Source organism: Nelumbo nucifera, chromosome 5, assembly GCF_055504915.1.
Source record: "Nelumbo nucifera cultivar China Antique chromosome 5, China Antique-T2T, whole genome shotgun sequence".
NCBI lineage: Eukaryota > Viridiplantae > Streptophyta > Magnoliopsida > Proteales > Nelumbonaceae > Nelumbo > Nelumbo nucifera.
Window position 1 is genome coordinate 3,000,880 of NC_142653.1, and position 18,553 is coordinate 3,019,432.

Here is an 18,553-nt window from a genome sequence, read left to right on the forward strand (position 1 = left end):
CAAATTTCTAAACCCCGGAAAGTAGTATGGTTTTACTTGTGGATATACCTTTAACCTACAAGCTTTCTGTGATGCGTAAACAAAAATTAAAACAGGGAAAAAAATCATGACCTCTATAGAAACTTACTTTTCTGTTCTGTAGAAGTGTTGGAGCTTATTCAAGCTAGTATCTTCTGGTTGCATTTGTTACAATTGATCTTTCGGATTGAACTTCTTAATACTCCAGTTTTCATGTATCCCTGCCGGGTAGGACTCGAAATTATTTGATTCTTGGAGAAAAAATATACACCAAAAGAGACTACTAGAGATTACCTCGAGGAAGAAAACTTTCACCTCTTAATAGAACTACTGTCCAAACAAGAGTGTTGCACCTTCGAAACTCCACTGGTTTACGTTCCTTTTACCTATAGAAATACACTGTTGCATGAAAAATAACATTATGAGAAGTGACTATATGGGCCAATCTGACAGACCACATAGATGTCATCCATAAAGAATTCCAGACAAATTTTGCTCATATTTACAGTGCAATGCTCCTTACCATAACAATCCAACATCAGAAAAAAAAAAAAAAAGAAAACGAAAAAGAAAAGTAACTCCATAGCACATGATGAAATGTTCTATTCTTTAAGGAACAAAAATTGCATCCCTTTGATGGTAATAGTCACTTCCCATCTTTATTCAGCTTTAGATTTATAAATATTATAGATATTTCCTTACAACCATCATTTTCCAAGAGATTCAATGCTATAATTCAAGGGTTTCCAATGCTCACAGGGAACGAACATCCTAAACAATGTGAACTTGCAAAAACATCACATGTTCAATTCCTTGATGCCACTACTGTGGTATGATGCCATGGGCCTAAGATCCTGTATAGACTCCACATCTTTGTAGGTCCCAACCTCTCTCAATGATTGCCATCCATTACGGGTCAGAAGTTCATGGAAATCATCTTCACAGTACAAGGTTGCATCTTCACTACTAATTGCCTGCCCATTGCATTCATCGTAGTGATAAAGCTTAATTGTAACACCTGAAAAATAACAGCCCATCAGAACTTGCATCTGAAATCATGGATAAGAAAGAAGTTTTGACTTCTAAAATTGATATTTACCATGAAATCAGGGGGAAAAGAATAGGAAGAAACATATATGATACTCCTTGGGCCAAGCCCAAGTGACACCAACTCCATTTATATGCACGTACAGACAAAATTGAAAGAATTTTGAGGGTCGAGAGTTCCAACACACACAAATATTCATTCCATTATAATAGAAGTGGTATGCAGCTATTATTCTTTAATTTCTGACGACAGCTTTGAGTTTCGACCAACTATTTCGCTTCTTCAACATAACTTTTTCACTAATAGACTATTCTTTGAGCTTCAACACAAGTTTTATCTCTCTAAATGAATAGACTAGAAAAACATTCTGGTCATGTTGATTTTGGTGTAGGCAATCTCTTAGACTGGATCCATTTAACACCTCTCTAAAATGTCCTGTAAATGGGGCAGATGGCAGCTGAAAAGTACACACGTAGCAGTTCCCATGTGGAACGCCTAAACGCAAGTCTGCAACTATGCCCATAAATAATAATCAAGAAACAGACTGCATCATCTTTGAGAGTCAAACCTAACTTCTCTAATGTGCAACAAGAGGAAATATTGTGCAGAGACTTCCTTACAGATCAAAGAACATCATAATTTAACTAGGGCAACAATCCCATGGAATAGAACCTATGGTTAGAACGGTAATAACTGCAGAGAAAATGAGTCATACACCACTAAACAATCAACTATTAATATTCTACATGGTAAATCTGATACGTCTGTGTGGAGACAAAACACAGGTAACAAGGCACCCAACATGCAAGCCAACTAGTAATATTCTACATGAGATATCTTTGAATATGTTGTAATATGGACAGATTGGAAACTCCTCTCAACAACTATCTTAGTGAAAAACCAGTGGGATCCTAATCATCCAATCCTTGACAAAGCCTGCCCAATTCATTCAGATCAGATCAGATGGGGTTGGGTTGATATGCTATAGGGTCAATTCAAGATTGACAAGTGCAGGATCTAGTTCTGACTCTTGGGCCCTTGGCAGTCCTAGTCAGTGAAATTGAAACAAGCAATCTATCTAAATTTTTGGAGACCGACCAGGATCAATATGAAGAGTATAAGTAGTTTGCGGCATGGCACGATCGAAACTCCTCACAACACCATCATCATCTTCAACCCAAAAAGGCCGTTTTGACCTCAGCCCAAAAGCACTTCTAATGGCATCCTTGATGGCATCTGCAGATCCATCAATTCCTATTCTGCGAGTGATCTCTCCCCATTTTACAATAATGACATGCCCTGCAGGAAGTGGAGAAGAAATAGGATAGCAGCCCATGCTACTGTCCCATTGAGGCACATCTGCCAAAAGAAAGAAAAGAAAAAAAGAAGCATCAGCAACAGCAATGTGAGATCATTATAATTACATATAGTAATATACATATACATGTGTGTGTGTAATTATAACATATATATAAATTATGTATATATTACCAGCAGAGTTGTCATCTCTCCAACCCCATGCGCTTCTTCCACTCTGTGAAGGACATTCTTGAGACAACACAGAGTTTGTACTTTGCCCATCTCCCTCTGATCTCTGAAGAGTTATAGTGGATGACTCCAAGCCTGACAATCATACTGCATAAATATATTGGTGCATTGGTAGAACAAGAGAATCGTATACCACTAAACAGAAATAAGTTAGCCAATCACAGCATTTTGACCATTGATGCCAACAGAGCAAATATGTCCAAGAAATAAGCCAGACTAAGAGGAAGACTATAACTAAAAATTGTGTCTCTATTCTTGTCCTAGGTGACAACTCCAAGTGGAGACTATGTATATCCTGTTTTCCATCAAATTAAGGGAAGGACAAAGCAGCCAAACAAGCCTTTGGTAACAAGCAAATGCCAATCAGAAAACGAACAAACCCTTTAACCCATTCAAACTGCAAGCAAAATCCAACCTGAAACCAAGATCCATATTGTTATCAAGAAAAAGATTAACAGACAACAAAAGCAATCATGATTTCCACTCACGCAAATGCTCTGTGGCCTTCCACTCTGCTTCTTACTCAATAAAATCTTTTGCAATCCATCCATGCAAAAGAGATTGAGGGACTACCACTAAAATAATTGAACCAACTGATTTAGTGCCCAATTGCCTGTCAATATTTATTTCACTAAACCATAAAGGAAACAAAATTGATGCTAAAAAGTTCCAAAATCATTTTTCATCCCATTTCAAATAGCATCAAATCCATGCCTTATCTCAATTATATGGGGTCAGCCACATGAATCCTGTTTCACCAATCCATTCTATTTAATGCCATATTCACAGTTAAATTATGAGTGTGTAAATCATTTCTTATTACTTCCACCCATGTCCCTTTTGGCCTACCCCTAGCCCCTTCAACTTGTAACAAATCAATTCTTCTAATTGGTGCTGTTGATGGTCTTCTATGCACGTGACCAAACCATCTTAGTCTACTTTCCCTCATTTTATCACCTATTGGAGCGTTACTCCTAGGTTCCCACAAATGACTCCATTCCTGATGAAATTCAGATATGAAAGTTACCTTAGGGTTTTAAAAACCCAAACCCCCCTTGGTAAATAATAATTCATTAGTTATGTTTACAATATTGCTAATTTGGTGTTGATAATACCATTGACATGTTTTTTTATCTTTTCCATCTTGCCTTGTTTTTCCTATTACACTTTTTCCATTAATTTTTTTTAGCTGAACAGAGTCCTGTATTTACTAACTCAATCCATCCTCAAGTATGCCAGCCATGCATTCTTGATGCTAAAGTTCTAGATTACAATCAGGGCTTTAAATGCTAAAATGATGAAGGAAAGGCCTTTGGGAAGAAAAGTATGCTTTTCACATTATTTAAATTATGGAATGCAAAAGACTAGAGTTCCAAAAGATGGATATCACACCACCCAAAGATAATAGAAGCCAAGCATCAAAGAAAAGAAGTATCACTATAAAAAGAAAAAAAAAATCAAACAAAAATTTTCAATTTCATTATATTGAAAAAAATATATCATCTATGGGAAATTTAAATTATTTGACCTAGTAAGAAACTCTTTACATCCAACTTTTATCAATGCATACCTTCACATTTTCTTGAGTTCTAAAATAATTAATGGGTCATTTATAACAACTGAAATGGCTGGACTTAATGACTTTTGCTTTGACTTTTAGTGATTGTCGGATGGCTTGAAATAAGTTTTCTAACTAGGGTAAGACATTTAATGGATAACTAGACTAAGAAATTGATTATATCCAAAAGGATAATGATGCCCAAAAAGATAATGATGGGTTCTCCAATTTCTCAACCTTATCAGGTATGTCGTGTGTACTGGTGATAGGATTCTCTTTTGAGAAGACACCTGGATTGGTATGTCCACCCTTAAAGACCTTTATCCATCTTTGTATTCCCTCTCCCTTTTTAAAAGCGAACCAATTCAAACTTTAGTTTCTTTCTCCCAGTCCTTTGGCTTCAATTGGAATTTGGGTTTTAGAAGAGATCTAAGAGACTTTGAACTTGATCAACCTCCTTTGTTACTCAAAACCTTAGACTCTGTTTGTTTGGACTTTTCTAAACCTGATGCTAGAATCTGGATTCCCAATTCTTTGGATCTTTTTTCTTGTGCCTCATTTTTCTCTCAGTTGCGCTCAGTCCCTAACTGAGAGCCCATTCCCCCCAAGGTTGGAGCCCTTTGTTAGGAAGTCTCTCTTGGGAAATTAAACACTTTGGATACCTTGCAAAACAAAAGGCCCAACCTTTGCATTTTCCCAAGATGGTGTTTCCTTTGCAAAGCAATTGGAGAGAGCTGTTACCATCTTATAATTTCTTGCCCTTTTGTTGTAAATATTTGGGGAAAAAAATGGTCTTTTGGGTGTAGGTGGATTGCAAATCAGGGGGCTTTTCGACCCTACAACTTTCAGGTGGCCTAAGAGAAGAGGTAGAGTTTTATGAAGATGTGTAGGGGCTGCTTTAGTATGGACAGTTTGGGAAGAAAGAAATAACAGGATCTTTAGGGATGTAAGTACTGTTTGGGAATGTCTGCTGATAAGGGCTATCAACTGGGTCAAAACTTTGGATTTATTCACTTTTCTCCTTTGATGACATATAGAGAAACTGGGAATTTGTTGCAAACTCTTCTTTGGTTAAGGGCAAACCTATTGTAGACTAGAAGCCCTCAAAAGAAGCCTTCATAAAGCTCAACTTTGACAGCAGTAGCCTTGGCAATCCTAGACCTTCTGGTATTGGGGGTGTATTTAGGAATGAAGAGGGACAGATTGCTGCATTATTCTCTGGCCCAATTGGAGTTGGGGATGTGGTTAGTGCAGACTGCAGAGGTGCAAGCTGCTGTACAGGGAGTACAAATTGCTAAAGAGTTGAACTTTGGGAGGTTGATCATTGAAGGTGACTCTAAAGTGGTAACTGGGTGGCTAAAAGAACCAAAGACAGTAGCTTGGTCTTTTAGGGGAGAGATGATGAGGTTCAAGTGGCTTACTTCTAATCTCACAGTGAGAGTTCAGTGGGAGAGGAGGTCGGCAAATGGGCTGGCTGACCTACTAGCTAAGCAAGGGGTAAACAGGGATCACTTATTATGGGCTCAATTGTAATTTTACTTTGTTTTTAAGGCAGCAATACACGCCTTCTGGGAGAACTTTGTTTCGTATCCACTTGTCAGTTTACTTTATTTATTCATCTTAATGAAATACTTCATGATTCATCAAAAAAATGATAATGATCGATTAGGATCCATGATACTTCCTACAACTCTTAGCCAAAGAAAGACACGGATGCTTTTAAAGTTCATAAATCAGCAAGCATATTTTAAGTTGCATCTTAAGATCTTCATAAAACATTTTGTAAATTCAAACTAGCCATCTTAATTTAAATTGGAATGGTGTTAAAGGTTACAAAGGTAAAAGTCAGGTCAATAATGTCATTGAAACATGTAAGATGTTGTAACGTAACATTTAAATTTTGCATCATAAATCAACTGATCAAGAAAAAAAATGAATTTTTTGACAAGTGGGAAAGAAATTATAAAATCATTACATCAAATTTTCAAATCAGAATTACAAAAAAGGGAAAAATACAAAAGAAAAATAACTCATCTTCACATCATTTTGAAAATTCAAGTTAATATAAATACAAGAAACGTGTCAGAAATCTTTAGCTCTTGTTTCTTGTTTTGTGATGCAGAAAAGTAGGTTAAAAGTAAAATAATAAATGGGATCAAGTAGTGAAGGGATTATGCTATGCAGCAGGTCAGTTGGAAGAGGAAAATGGATGGAGTTGATGAATGATCAATCATGGTCCATGGTGATGGTGATGAAGGGTGGTGGGACAGGTATGAAGATTGTGGAGATCTGATCCAATAATCAGAATCTAGCACAAGGTGGGAATAGGATATCATTTGGCCGGTCTTCACCTGCAGTTTAACGTATCACCAACAGGTCAGTTAGGGAGAAATAAAACTGCTGCAAATCAAAGAAGGGAAAAAAACCTCTTAAGATGAAAAAGTCTTTTCTACAAACAAGGTTACAAACTCTTATACTGCCATTGGCTCAATTACTAAGTTCCAAAAATACATATTAGCTTGCACATAATCATCTCATGTTCAGCACGACATTGCATAAACAAGACTAATCTGCTTCAACAACATGGTAACTCAGCACAACCTCGAAAAACACCACTTTTATAATAGTATGTACTAATACTTAATCAGTGATTAGTATTCTAAAACTAGAAGTAATACCTAGACTATAGGGTCCGTTATGTTTAATAGCAAACCGATCTTTATAGGATATCAGTGGATATGACTGAAATTTAAGTCACCCCACCGAGATATCAAAAAATCACAACAATCGTCGCTGTGGTCATTTCAAGACCATCTGATCATGGTACAAATTATTGAAGTATCAGCAGTGGTCATTGACATTTAAAACGTCAACATTTATCTATAAATTGGCTATAACTCCAGAGAAATAAACGATAGTTTAGTTATCACAACATCGCACCGAGTGTGCAGAAGAGGTTACCTTTAGGGATTGGTTGCAGGGTTTCGAGGTTGAGATGATAGGAATCGAATGTGGAGTCTCTGAAGAACGGGGATGGGGGGCGAGAATGTTGGTGATTGTGATGTTGGTTATTCTTGAGCTTGCGAACTAGACTTCGCCATTTCTCTCTACAACCATCTGGTGAGCGTCGGTAGCCTCTATCTCTCATCTTAAAAGAGATTCGACTCCATTCGACCGACTGGATAGTGGTAGTTATAGTAACAGTAATAGTAGGATCAGAGGACGATGAAGAATAAGCTTTGTTGTCGGTGGCAGTGGTAAAGGCGAGGAGGTCGCAGATCTCGGACTTGGCCTATGGCCTACACCTCCGACGTCGGCGACGACGAGCGCTCGGCCCGTCTCGATCGCCCAAATCGCTGTCGAAATGAGCCTGTTGGCCAACGCGCGGCGTCGCCCACTCCATTTTCCCTTTTTATTCTTCCTTGTTTTTTTATCAATAAGGCAATTTCTATGATGCCGGAAGTGTATGATATCAGAAAAAACTTTGACCAATCAGAACCCCGTGAATTTTGATGAATACCCCCATGCCAGTTGATTGGTTATCATTTCTTTTAGATATCATGCCTTCTTCGTATCGTAGTTGAGCTCAATTAATAATGATATATTTGCATTTTTCCTTTTTCAATTTTCGGCCCATAAATGGAGTCGGCCCAAGTTTAGGGAGCCTAGGACTGTTGAGTCTTTTTACTTTTTCGGAGGGGCTATATAACAGAGGATAGCCCATCCCTCAACCATAAATGGAAAAATTCAAGTTTTAAAAACGTACCCGAAACCGATTTGGCCACTGGTTTTCGGGTTTACTGTTCAACCATCCGGTTTGAATGGATGGTCCCGTTCCAACAAAAAAAAATAAAAAATGTTCAAAACCATTGAATGAGTCAACGGTTCGACTGCCTGAGTTAATGAATCGTTAATCAATTTACTTGTTTTTGGCCAGAGATCGAGTTTGAGATAAAATAAAACTGACTGCCTAGAAAATTCCCAAGCTTAAGTCAACAATTCGGAGACATTGGATAAATTCATAAACCCCACAACCCAAGTGTCGTCTATTCTTCAATTCTATACTATCTATACTCTATATACAAATCATGATGGTCTATATCACATTGTCACATGGTCTCTCCTTTCTCCAAACCCCCCTTCTCCTCTTTCATTTCTCCATTACCTCCCTCCCTGCCCTCTCCTTGAGCCATATTAACAAGGCTCTTCTTTCTCCTATTGGTCATCACTTCCCAATTACCTAAAAATCTTCTTAAAATATCCTTCTCCTAAAGTCTCTCTTAAATCTTCCTAAAATATCTATTTCTAATCGACCCCATATTTTTTCCTAAAGATCTCTTAATTACTTTATATTCATTTGCCTAGACCAATAAAAAAGAGACATCTTAAAGAAGGGATAAAGAAAGAACTTGAATTATTAATGGGTATAACATATAATATGGGCCCCATGTGTTAACATTACATGTACTATTTAAATTCAATTTTAAAATAATGAAAAATAAACACAACAATTACGGGTTTTCCTTCACACCTAATTTATAATGACAAATTTGAACATTTTTAAAAATTTTGAATAATAGTAAACTAAGCATAATATCATAACTTAAATAAATACATCAATGACAAATTGCTAAATAAATTAAATTTTAATAAAAGTAAAAATTACTAATTTAAAGTTGATTTAAATTCAATTTTAAAATAATGAAAAATAAACACAGATCGGATTCAATATGAATTTGCCTTCACCCTGCCCTCACCGTTAATGCTTCTACTTGAACCTAACATAATGACATATAGTTTTCGAACTTGACCCAACCCTTTAAGGGTTCAACCTGATACCAACAAGACTAGACTTTCTTCTTTGCAATTGTATTTTTATCAGTGCATTTGAAAACCCAAGTAAAGAAGCAATCTAACCCACCCCTATTGGGGCTCCAACTTTGACGTATTTGTCCCAATGTTTTAAAAATTGGCCCAGACCATAACCATTTTAGCCATCGGTTTGACGGTCTGGTTTTAATGAAAGACCTATTGCAAGTTTAAAAAAAATTAAAATAAAATAGCTAAAACCATTTTGGGGTTAAATAAGTTGATGGTTTGGCTGCCCATGTTATTGACCAAGTCAACAGTTTTTGGCAAAGGAATAGTTCAAGGGTGAAATGGAAACTGGTTGTTTGGATGGTTTCTAGGCCAAATGATCTGACCGTTTGGGTCAATGACAATTCAGAAAACTATGATTTGTCCATCCCACCCTGAGCTTGATACTAACCTCCCAATAGATGATGTGTATGATATATTAATTTATATTATATTTTATATTTTTATATGACACCTATACTGTATATTATATATAATAGTTTATATTTTCTATAAAAATATAATATTTTATAAAATAGATTTTATATAACGCATAATATTGTATAATTCATGATTTTTGAACCATCATTGACGTGGATAATTGGACCGTTTGGCCCAAAAATAGTCCAGATAACTGATTCCATTTTGTCTTAAATCGTTCTTTTGTCAAAAATCATTGACTTAATTAGTGACCTACTAACTTGAGTGGTCAAACCATCAATCCGTTCGACTTGAAAAATGGTTTTTAGCCATTTTTATTTTAATTAATTTTATATATTTTTTAATTGAAACTGGCCATCCATCGGACTGGACGGTTGAACGATTGGCCTAGAAATCGATGGTCAAAACGTTTTTGGTTTTGAGTTGATTTTTAAAACATCTATATAATCAACACCAATAAATATTATTAAAAATAAAAATTTAATGATTTTTTGTATCAATTTAATGAAATTTAATACAGCTTTGTCAAACAATGGATACTACAAAAATAATGCCTGTGATGGATTTAGTGTGACTTAACCCAATAAGAATAGCTTAATTTCTTATAATAAAACGTATGTATCACACGTGTCCTGACTAATATAATAATATACAATATACCTCGAAGATTGGGCTGAGCTGAGATTTGGGTTGGACTGGTTTGGGCTTGATTTGAGCTCTAGCTGAGCTATTCAAGGTCAAAGCCTAAGACCAGTCCATTATCCATGGAAGACAAAAACTAAAGGTTCAAGGCACAGGCTAAGGTGGACTTAAGACCAAGCTCAAGCCTAATTCATGCAAAAAATTAGATTGGGCCACGTCGGCCTCAAGAAGTCAAGAAAACGCAGAAGAGCTGATTTGATGATCATGAGCCCAATTCTAAAACTAATCGGTCTTTACCTTTCACCTGAGAGAGAGAGGGAGAAATTTGTTGAGACCGGGCTTCATATATAGTGTTTCACACTGACCTCACAAGTATATTTCATCATGTATCGGAAATATTTCTTGTATTTATTTATTATTATTTATGGGAGATGTTCCCAATCCCAAGTCATTGTGAGGCGCCCTGTGTGAGGAGCAGATCCCAATTCTGCTTTGTTAAGTAATTAGTAACCAGCACACCAAACAACCAAAAGCAGAGTTCAAACCTGTGCCCCACCGCCTCTCGCCCCACACACTGAGCATCCACCACTTGTCCATTCGCATACGGTCAGCATTCCCACGTGCGGGGCTAACGGGATGGCCGTTAGTTTGTCCCGTTAGCCCCAAAACTAGCCCAAAACCCTCATTTCTACATTCCCACCCCCTCAACTGATCCCTCGTGCTTGAACTAGCCATCCCATGACCCCCGTTCTTCTCCCCTCCACCTGAACTCTCCTTCTCTGGCATCGGCGACCACTCCGGTGAGTTCACCTTGACTAGGTATTCCCCAACACTCATTTTGCTATTTTGTTTTTTCATTTCAAATCAAATAAACCCCTGTTCTCTGATATTTTGTATATGTTTGGTTCCGTTTATGTTTTTTGAGTAAACGTTTATTGACGGTGCCACATAGGTGCCCCGTCAGAAAATGCCTCATTAATTGTATTTGTGTGTATCGAAAAGCAAACTTCAGTTTTTGTGCGCCTCTCCCGTTTCAAGAAGCTTCATTTTGGAGCTTCTTGAAATAGGTAGGCGTTTATTGGCATTTTTGCTGATGTGGTGCCTAATGGCGCCTATGTGTCATAAACGCCCTCATTAATTGTTTTTCTTGATTTTGCAGTCAAATAAATATAAAATGTTTACTGAATAAATATGGAACCAAACACCCTCTTTGTTTTTTCTGATATTTTGTTTTTTTTTTTTTAATTTCAAATTATAAACACCACCACCACGATCATCCGGCCATTTCACTGTCATAGGTACTCTCCAACTCTCATATCATCACTCTTTCACAAGACATCTCGAGAGATTCCTCAATGCCATTCTATATTGGATTCGCCCTGTGGACAAGAACTTGGGTTTGGACGTTTGATAGCTAATACAATGCCAAAACTTCGCCATCTTGAACTTGGGTTTGGACGTTTCAATGATCGTGGTCTCGATGTCATCTTTACCAAGTGTAGGGCCCTTACTCCTCAAGGGTGTTGGAGTGTGAAATTAGAGGGAGATCTTGAGGATAAGTGCAGCCAGCTTGTGGTCTTTTAAGGACCCTTGGGATGATGATTATGATGAGGCACGTTCTTTCAGAAAATGAGGGTGATTGTGCGGATGAAGTTGCAGAATCCTCTTCCTCAACTCTGACTAGATAGCAACTTGATTTTAGCCTTGTAGAATCCTCTTCCTCAATCTATTCTGTTGCCGGTGTTTTCTCTAATTTGAAATAGAAAAATAAAATATCAGAAAAGAATAAGAAAGATGTGTGAAAAAGTGATGATATGAGAGATGGAGAGTATCTGTGATAGTGAAATGGGTGGATGATCGCCGATGGTCATTGTAGATGGTCGGTGGTTTCTCTGATTTGAAATGAGAAAATAAAATATCGGAGAACAGGGGTTTATCTGATTTGAAATGAAAAAACGAAATAGCAAAACAAAATATGAGTGTTGGAGAATACCTGGTCAAAGTGAACTCACTGGAGCGGTCGCCAGTGCCGGAGAAGGAAAACTCAGGTGGAGGGGAGAAGAACGGGGTCAGGGGATGGCCAGTTCAAGCATAAGGGATCGATTGAGGGGGCAGGGATGTAGAAATGAAGGTTTTGGGCTAGTTTTGGGGCTAACGGGACAAACTAACGGCCATACCATTAGCCCTGCACGCAGGAATACTGACCCATGCGAATGGACAGGTGGCGGACGCTCGGTGTGTGGGGCGAGAGATGGTGAGGCGCAGATTTGAACTCCCAAAAGCACCAAATGACCAATGTAGCACCGATCAAGTTTGATTAATCAGAGTCCAAGTTTCGAAATTAAACGTTATTAAACCTGATTTGCATCTCAAAAAGAAAAAGAAAAATTACAGACCTATTCTCGGTGCCCCATTTGATAGCAACTCCTCTCTAGTGCAATTAGAAACTGCTAATGTCTTTGGTTTCCCAATCAGACTATCACGGGTTGAATGCATTGAAATTTGATTTCGTAGTTCCATTCATTCTTTAGGCTCCGTTTGGTTGCAGTGCAAATACAAATATATACACTACATATTTATCCATTTTTTCTGTTCATAAATGTAAATACAATTCACATTTTAAACCATTGTTGCATTCATCTTGTTTGTTTGAAATCGGTGTAAAGTGTGGACCCATCATTAAATGCTCCAATGCCTTAACTTTGATCAAAAAGTTAATTATCAAAAGAACACAAAATTGTATTAAAAAAATAGGTACATTAATGCTCTCTTCTCAAATTACAAAAATGTTAGAAAATACAATTTTGATCTAATAATCATTACCTTTTTACATATCAAACAAACTCTCACAAACGTGAACCGGGGTACATAAATACCCCGGTTCAGTGTTTGTGTCGCAAACGATAAATCATTTAGCGGTAGTATGTCATTGACAATTTATGCTCCTTTTAAGGAATTGGGATCTATTCGGAAAAAAAGGGTTTTTGTAAACTTTTGATGCAAAGATAGAAAAAAAAAAAAAAAAAAAAACTCATGCACAAGTCGATTCGTACCGTGGCAAGGTATTATTCTACCTCTAAACCACTTGTGCTGCTATACTTAAGCTATCATTCAAATGAATATGATGTCATATTTTTAGTTTTTCCCTTTCGCCGCATTTGGAAACGATGCAAATAAGGTATGAGTGCAAATATGTAGTGTAAAATGGTCCATATAAATTGTAAAGTTGGGTTAGTTTTGCACTATCAAATTTATCTTCTTACTGATTTTAGTTATAATAGATGCAAACACGAATTCCAATAAAACATATGTTTTTTTTTATCAAAAGCTCACTTGAATGCAAATTTACTTCTTTTTTATTGATATACTTTTACATCTTATTATCAATGTAAATATGCATTGAAAAATGTGTTTTTTGTCATTTGTCAATGCATAAATGTAATGTTGTCAAACACAGGCAAAAGTAAACCAAATACAAATTTACCTTGAACCGGGATTTACACTTCATTTGCATTGTTTCCAAACACAGCCTTCCTGTGTTTTATAAATTATAAACCCTATTTGTTTCCCTATATCTGTCCAAAACCTATAATAGGTTGAATTTGAGAATCCAAACCCTCATCGCACATGAAATTACAAAACCCCCTAACCCTACTCCCTGCATTCAAGAGTGGAACTAGGGGACCCAGAGGAGCCCCCCCTCCCCCCCAATTCACTTTAGGTTTTGACCCCCTCATAAGAAATTCTTGGCTCTGCCCCTGCCTTCATTCAAGGGTAGGGCAGTTCCTAAAATACCCTTTCTTTTAAATTCACTCCCATCTTCATCTCCGTATCCATCTTTGTCTCCCTCATCCGGGAAGACTTCATCTGAGCTCCCAAAAAGAGAAACGATTTCTCCATCACCAACCCAAATGGAAGAACAAACCCATTCTTCATTTTAAAGAGTTTGATCTAGCTTTTCAACAAAAATAAGAAAAAAACCAACACCTACTATGCTATCAACCTTTTTATAGTTTATATGCATTAATGGGCAGACTTTACTTTCACAAGGTTAGGAACTAGAAACTTTTCTGGTTCCTCTCGTCTCTGTTATATTATCTAGAGAAAATAAGCATGGAGTTAAATACTAAAACACAAAACGAGGGGTCAATCCAAGTTCAACAGCTCAATCTTCAATGGCCCATATGATGGAGGCCCATCCCAAGGCCCATCTCACTCCTAGGGGCGGCAGCTCGTAGGATAAGGTCAAGAGTCCAAGATAAGTCAAGAAAGGATAATTCAAGATCCATCAAGACTTAATCCAAGACTCCAAGACTTATCAAGAATCCGAGATTATCAAGACTCTTCCAAGATTAGCAAGAACTCAAGACTCCAATCAAGATCCAACAAAGACTCCAAGAAGCATCAAGAAATCCAAGACTCCCAGATTCATGCATAAGGAGAGCCAGGGAGATCGGACGGTGGAAGATCAAGCCCAAGAATTCCAAGAGGGTTCGACCTTATCAAGACAGCCCAAGAGGATCAAGATCAAGATCAAGATTCATGTTCTTTCCTAGTTCTTTTAGAATTTCCAAATGTATTATAAATACTGCTACTTTTCCAAAGTTATTCATCAATTTATACTTCAGATTTTCAGAATTTCTTCAAGTTCTCTTCTTCATATTTTCGCCACCTTTTCTCTTTCCTAGAGAAATCAGTGTTTTTTGCTAGGTGCTAGCGAACGCCCGGTGCTTGCATCGCCAGCTCCGATTCTCATTGCTTCCACGCTGCATCACCATATGTGGAAGAAGTTATCAATGGTTGACATTGGAAGAAGCAACATTCTCAGAAGTTGCAGCGGAGGAATGGTTGGCAAGTGGTCTCCAACAGTTGCAGCTGGGAAGAAGAAAAGGAGTTTGAAAGAGAGGGTTGAGCGGTTGAGAGCAGACGGAGAGAGAGAGAGAGGTTTGACGTTCGAAATGAAACAAATCTATATTGAGAGTTTGGGCGGGCAGGATATTAGACACGAAATTTTGTTTGTTCTAATATCCTGCCCGTCCAAACTATTAAACTACTCTCTCTCTCTCTGTCTTCTTTCTTTCTTCTCCCTAAACCTCTGGTTCCACCGCTGCTACCCACCGTTGACACCGCTCACACTAGAGCCAATCATTCCTCTGATGCAATCGTTGAAAATCCGCTCATTCCAATGGACAAGGATGCTTGTGATGTCGAATAACAGGTTGATATTGAGAACGACACTTAAAAGCTATTAGGACTTACTGGGTGCTGAATGATCCTGATCCACCATGTTTTGGCCATTAGTTCATGGGCACAATTAAGAAGATTATTGTTTTTCATCGTGGAAACAAATCATCTTCTTCATTTTGTAAAAAAACTTGAATTCAGATTATTCAAATTTAGCGTTTTTAGTGATGAACGCTCCTGACAACTCTGTTCATTCCAATTTCATCAACACTCCTAAGAACTCTGCTTGTTCCAATTTCTTGCAGAGTAGTCGATAGCTAATTTAACGAGGCTTGACCCCCAGTATGGGTTGTATAGGTAACTTGCTTTAAGCTAACGATGCTTTCTTTCTTTTAATTTTAAATTTTTAAAAAGAAAAATAGGTAGTTGATCATATCTAATTTAGTATAAGCATTAATTACCTGTTCTCCAACCATGCACATGACTAAGGGGCTATCTGCAAATCTGCAGATGAGGAGCTTCACTATGGGTTCGATATGATTGTGGGAAAAATTAAATTCCATTTGTTCTAATATCTTGCCCGCCCAAACTCTTGAGATAGATTTGTTCCATTTCAAACAGCCAAACTTGTCTTTCTCCGTCTTCTTTCTTCCTCCCCGGTCACCTACCCTTGCTACCGACCGTTGGAGACCAACACCTACTCTACAACGTCTTCATCAACGGAAACATCGGGCAAGTGAAGATAGGGGATCTGGGGTTGGCGACGATAGTGGGAAGGAGCCACGCAACACACTCGGTGTTGGGGGCGTCGGAGTTCATGTCGTCGGAGCTATACGAAGACGAATACACGGAGTTCATAGCATCGGATCCGGTGCTCTGGAGGTCGGATTACCCATATGCAGTGTCGCTGTTGCAGGTGGTGGAATAGTAGCTGGCATCATTAGTTGACCAAGCCCGCAACTATCATCAATCTCGTTGGGTTATAGATTGAAATAAATCGACAAAAGGAGGACAGAAAACGAGGGATGTCTTTTTACTTTTCTCAACGTTGCCTTAAACTTCCAACCCTGCGAATACCGAAAGAAATCGACAAAGTTTCTAGAGCATGATTTCAATACGGTGAAAACCAGAGAGAGGTAGAAGGCGGGTGTCTCCGTATACACACTCCCTCCCCATTTCTCTCTCTCGATTTGTACTCTCTCTTTCCTCTTTTTGCTGTTTTATTTTGAAAATTTGATGGAGAATAAAGGGTAAAATAGTATTTTTGTGATATTAATGGCAATAAAGTTTTAGACAATTGTAAGAAAACTTAGGGGTATACTAAGACAATATGTTAAATATTAAGGATGGATTTTGTCAATTAACTAAATCATAAGAGTAGTTTAAGAAATTTTCTCCAAGTAAAATAATACAAACAAACAACAAAATTTCCAATTATTTGATTAAATCATGTAAAAATGCAAACTACCAAATTATCTTAATGGGATCCGGTCACTGCAAGGCCCATTCGAACAACCATCATAGCCTTGCATTGTGAATATCTCCCCATGAAATAAATCATAAAAGTACAGAGATGTTTCCGATGTAAGGCTGAAAAGGTTGTTCGAACAGTGTTCAAAAGGGCCTTGTAGTGATTGAAGCTGATCTCCAAATTATCAAATTTAAAATATTATTAAATTTACACCTAATACATAAAGTTTAAATGCTTTCCAACAATATGCATGTGAGGGAGAGTTGGGTTTAACTTAATACGATGACCTATCCATATCCATACGAGTGTAGAATCCCAAAACCCGTCCTTGCCCAAAATCGAAGAGGCATTAGGGGTGCAAATGGATCGGATCATGATCGAATCTAATTCGAGATCCAATCATATTTGGTCAAATTTGGATCACCCATGTTCGGATCTTCGGATCGGATAATATGATTCGATTAAAAAAAAAAATAGATCGGATTCAGATCACCCCTATCCAATCTGAGAAGATCTTATCCGATATATTATATATTTATATAATATATATATGTTATTTATTTATTTATTTATAAATATATTTTTATAAATTTATTATATTATTTATTTTTTATAAAAAAGTGCATAAATATGGCAAAACTAGTTAAAAAATACTTATATTTTTTGTTTTTACTTTATTTAAATTTGTATATCTTATTTTTCTCTTAATAATTTATTAATCTTTAAAATAAATAAGTCAAATCAGATCAAATCTAAAGATCCGACTTACCGATAGGATTTGAATTCAAATTAAATACTATAAAATCCGATCAGATTGAATCTAACATAAAAACAATATCGAATCAGTTTCAAATATACCATAACTCAAATCCGATCCAATACATTTGCACTCCTATGGGGCGCTACCCACCAGTTAGGGTAAAAATAGCCATCCTTACCCACACCGAAAAGTGGTTACATTTTTTGTATCATTTTAAAAATTCTAAATAAAAGTCTAAACCATAATCATAACACACTAACTAGATCAAATAGTTGAATTAGCCGATTTATCAAGTTGTTGACTATTTAGGCTACTAGATTTTTTATTTATTTTTTCACACACACGAAATGCCTGAGGTGAAAATGGACCAAGAAATTAAACCTGTCCAATAACGAGTTAACTGGTCTAATAAGTTGGTTTACCAAAACTTAAAAACCATTGCTTCAAATAGTATGCCTAACTACCAATTAGGGGTGATCATTTCAGCCCCGCCTGCACAAGCCTAGCTCGGAAATTCTAGGTTTGGGCTTGGTTTTGTGTTCAGGCCTGGCCCGGGTCCACATCGGGCCTGTAAATTTTAGGGCCGGGCTTGGGCTTAATATTTTAAGCCCGGTCCAGGCCCAGCCCGACCTGCATGTATTTAAACTTATAATTTTGTATATAATGTATACATATGTATACATGTTATTTTACATTATATTATATATTTTATGTATACATTTTATAACATAACATGTATAATTTATATTATATGTAATATTTTATATTATATAATGTATAAAATAAGTTTATATGCATGTTATGTCATTTAATATATAGATATGTAATGTTTTATATATGAGTGACATTGGCCTGGTCTAGGCCGGTATAAACCTAGGCTAGAGCTTATGTTTCAATCCCAGAACCCCGAACGGGACTGGGCCGGGCCTAAGCTATAGCCCTTATCATAAGTGCAAAGCCTGGCCCAGCCCATGATCACCTCTACTACCAACTAATGGTGACTCAGTTGATAGGATTTCTGATTTG

General features: G+C 37.1%; 1 protein-coding gene across 1 annotated transcript; it reads right to left on the minus strand.

Moving 5' to 3' along the window:
- Positions 1-483: 483 nt before the first annotated feature.
- LOC104603689 (trihelix transcription factor GT-1-like) lies at positions 484-7,580 on the minus strand. The gene is made up of 4 exons (XM_010267772.3): positions 7,134-7,580; positions 2,558-2,689; positions 2,165-2,425; positions 484-1,036 (listed from the first exon to the last, which is right to left on the minus strand). The coding sequence occupies exons 1-4, from the start codon at positions 7,318-7,320 to the stop codon at positions 816-818; spliced, it is 801 nt and encodes a 266-aa protein (XP_010266074.1). The 5' UTR covers positions 7,321-7,580; the 3' UTR covers positions 484-815.
- Positions 7,581-18,553: the final 10,973 nt, after the last annotated feature.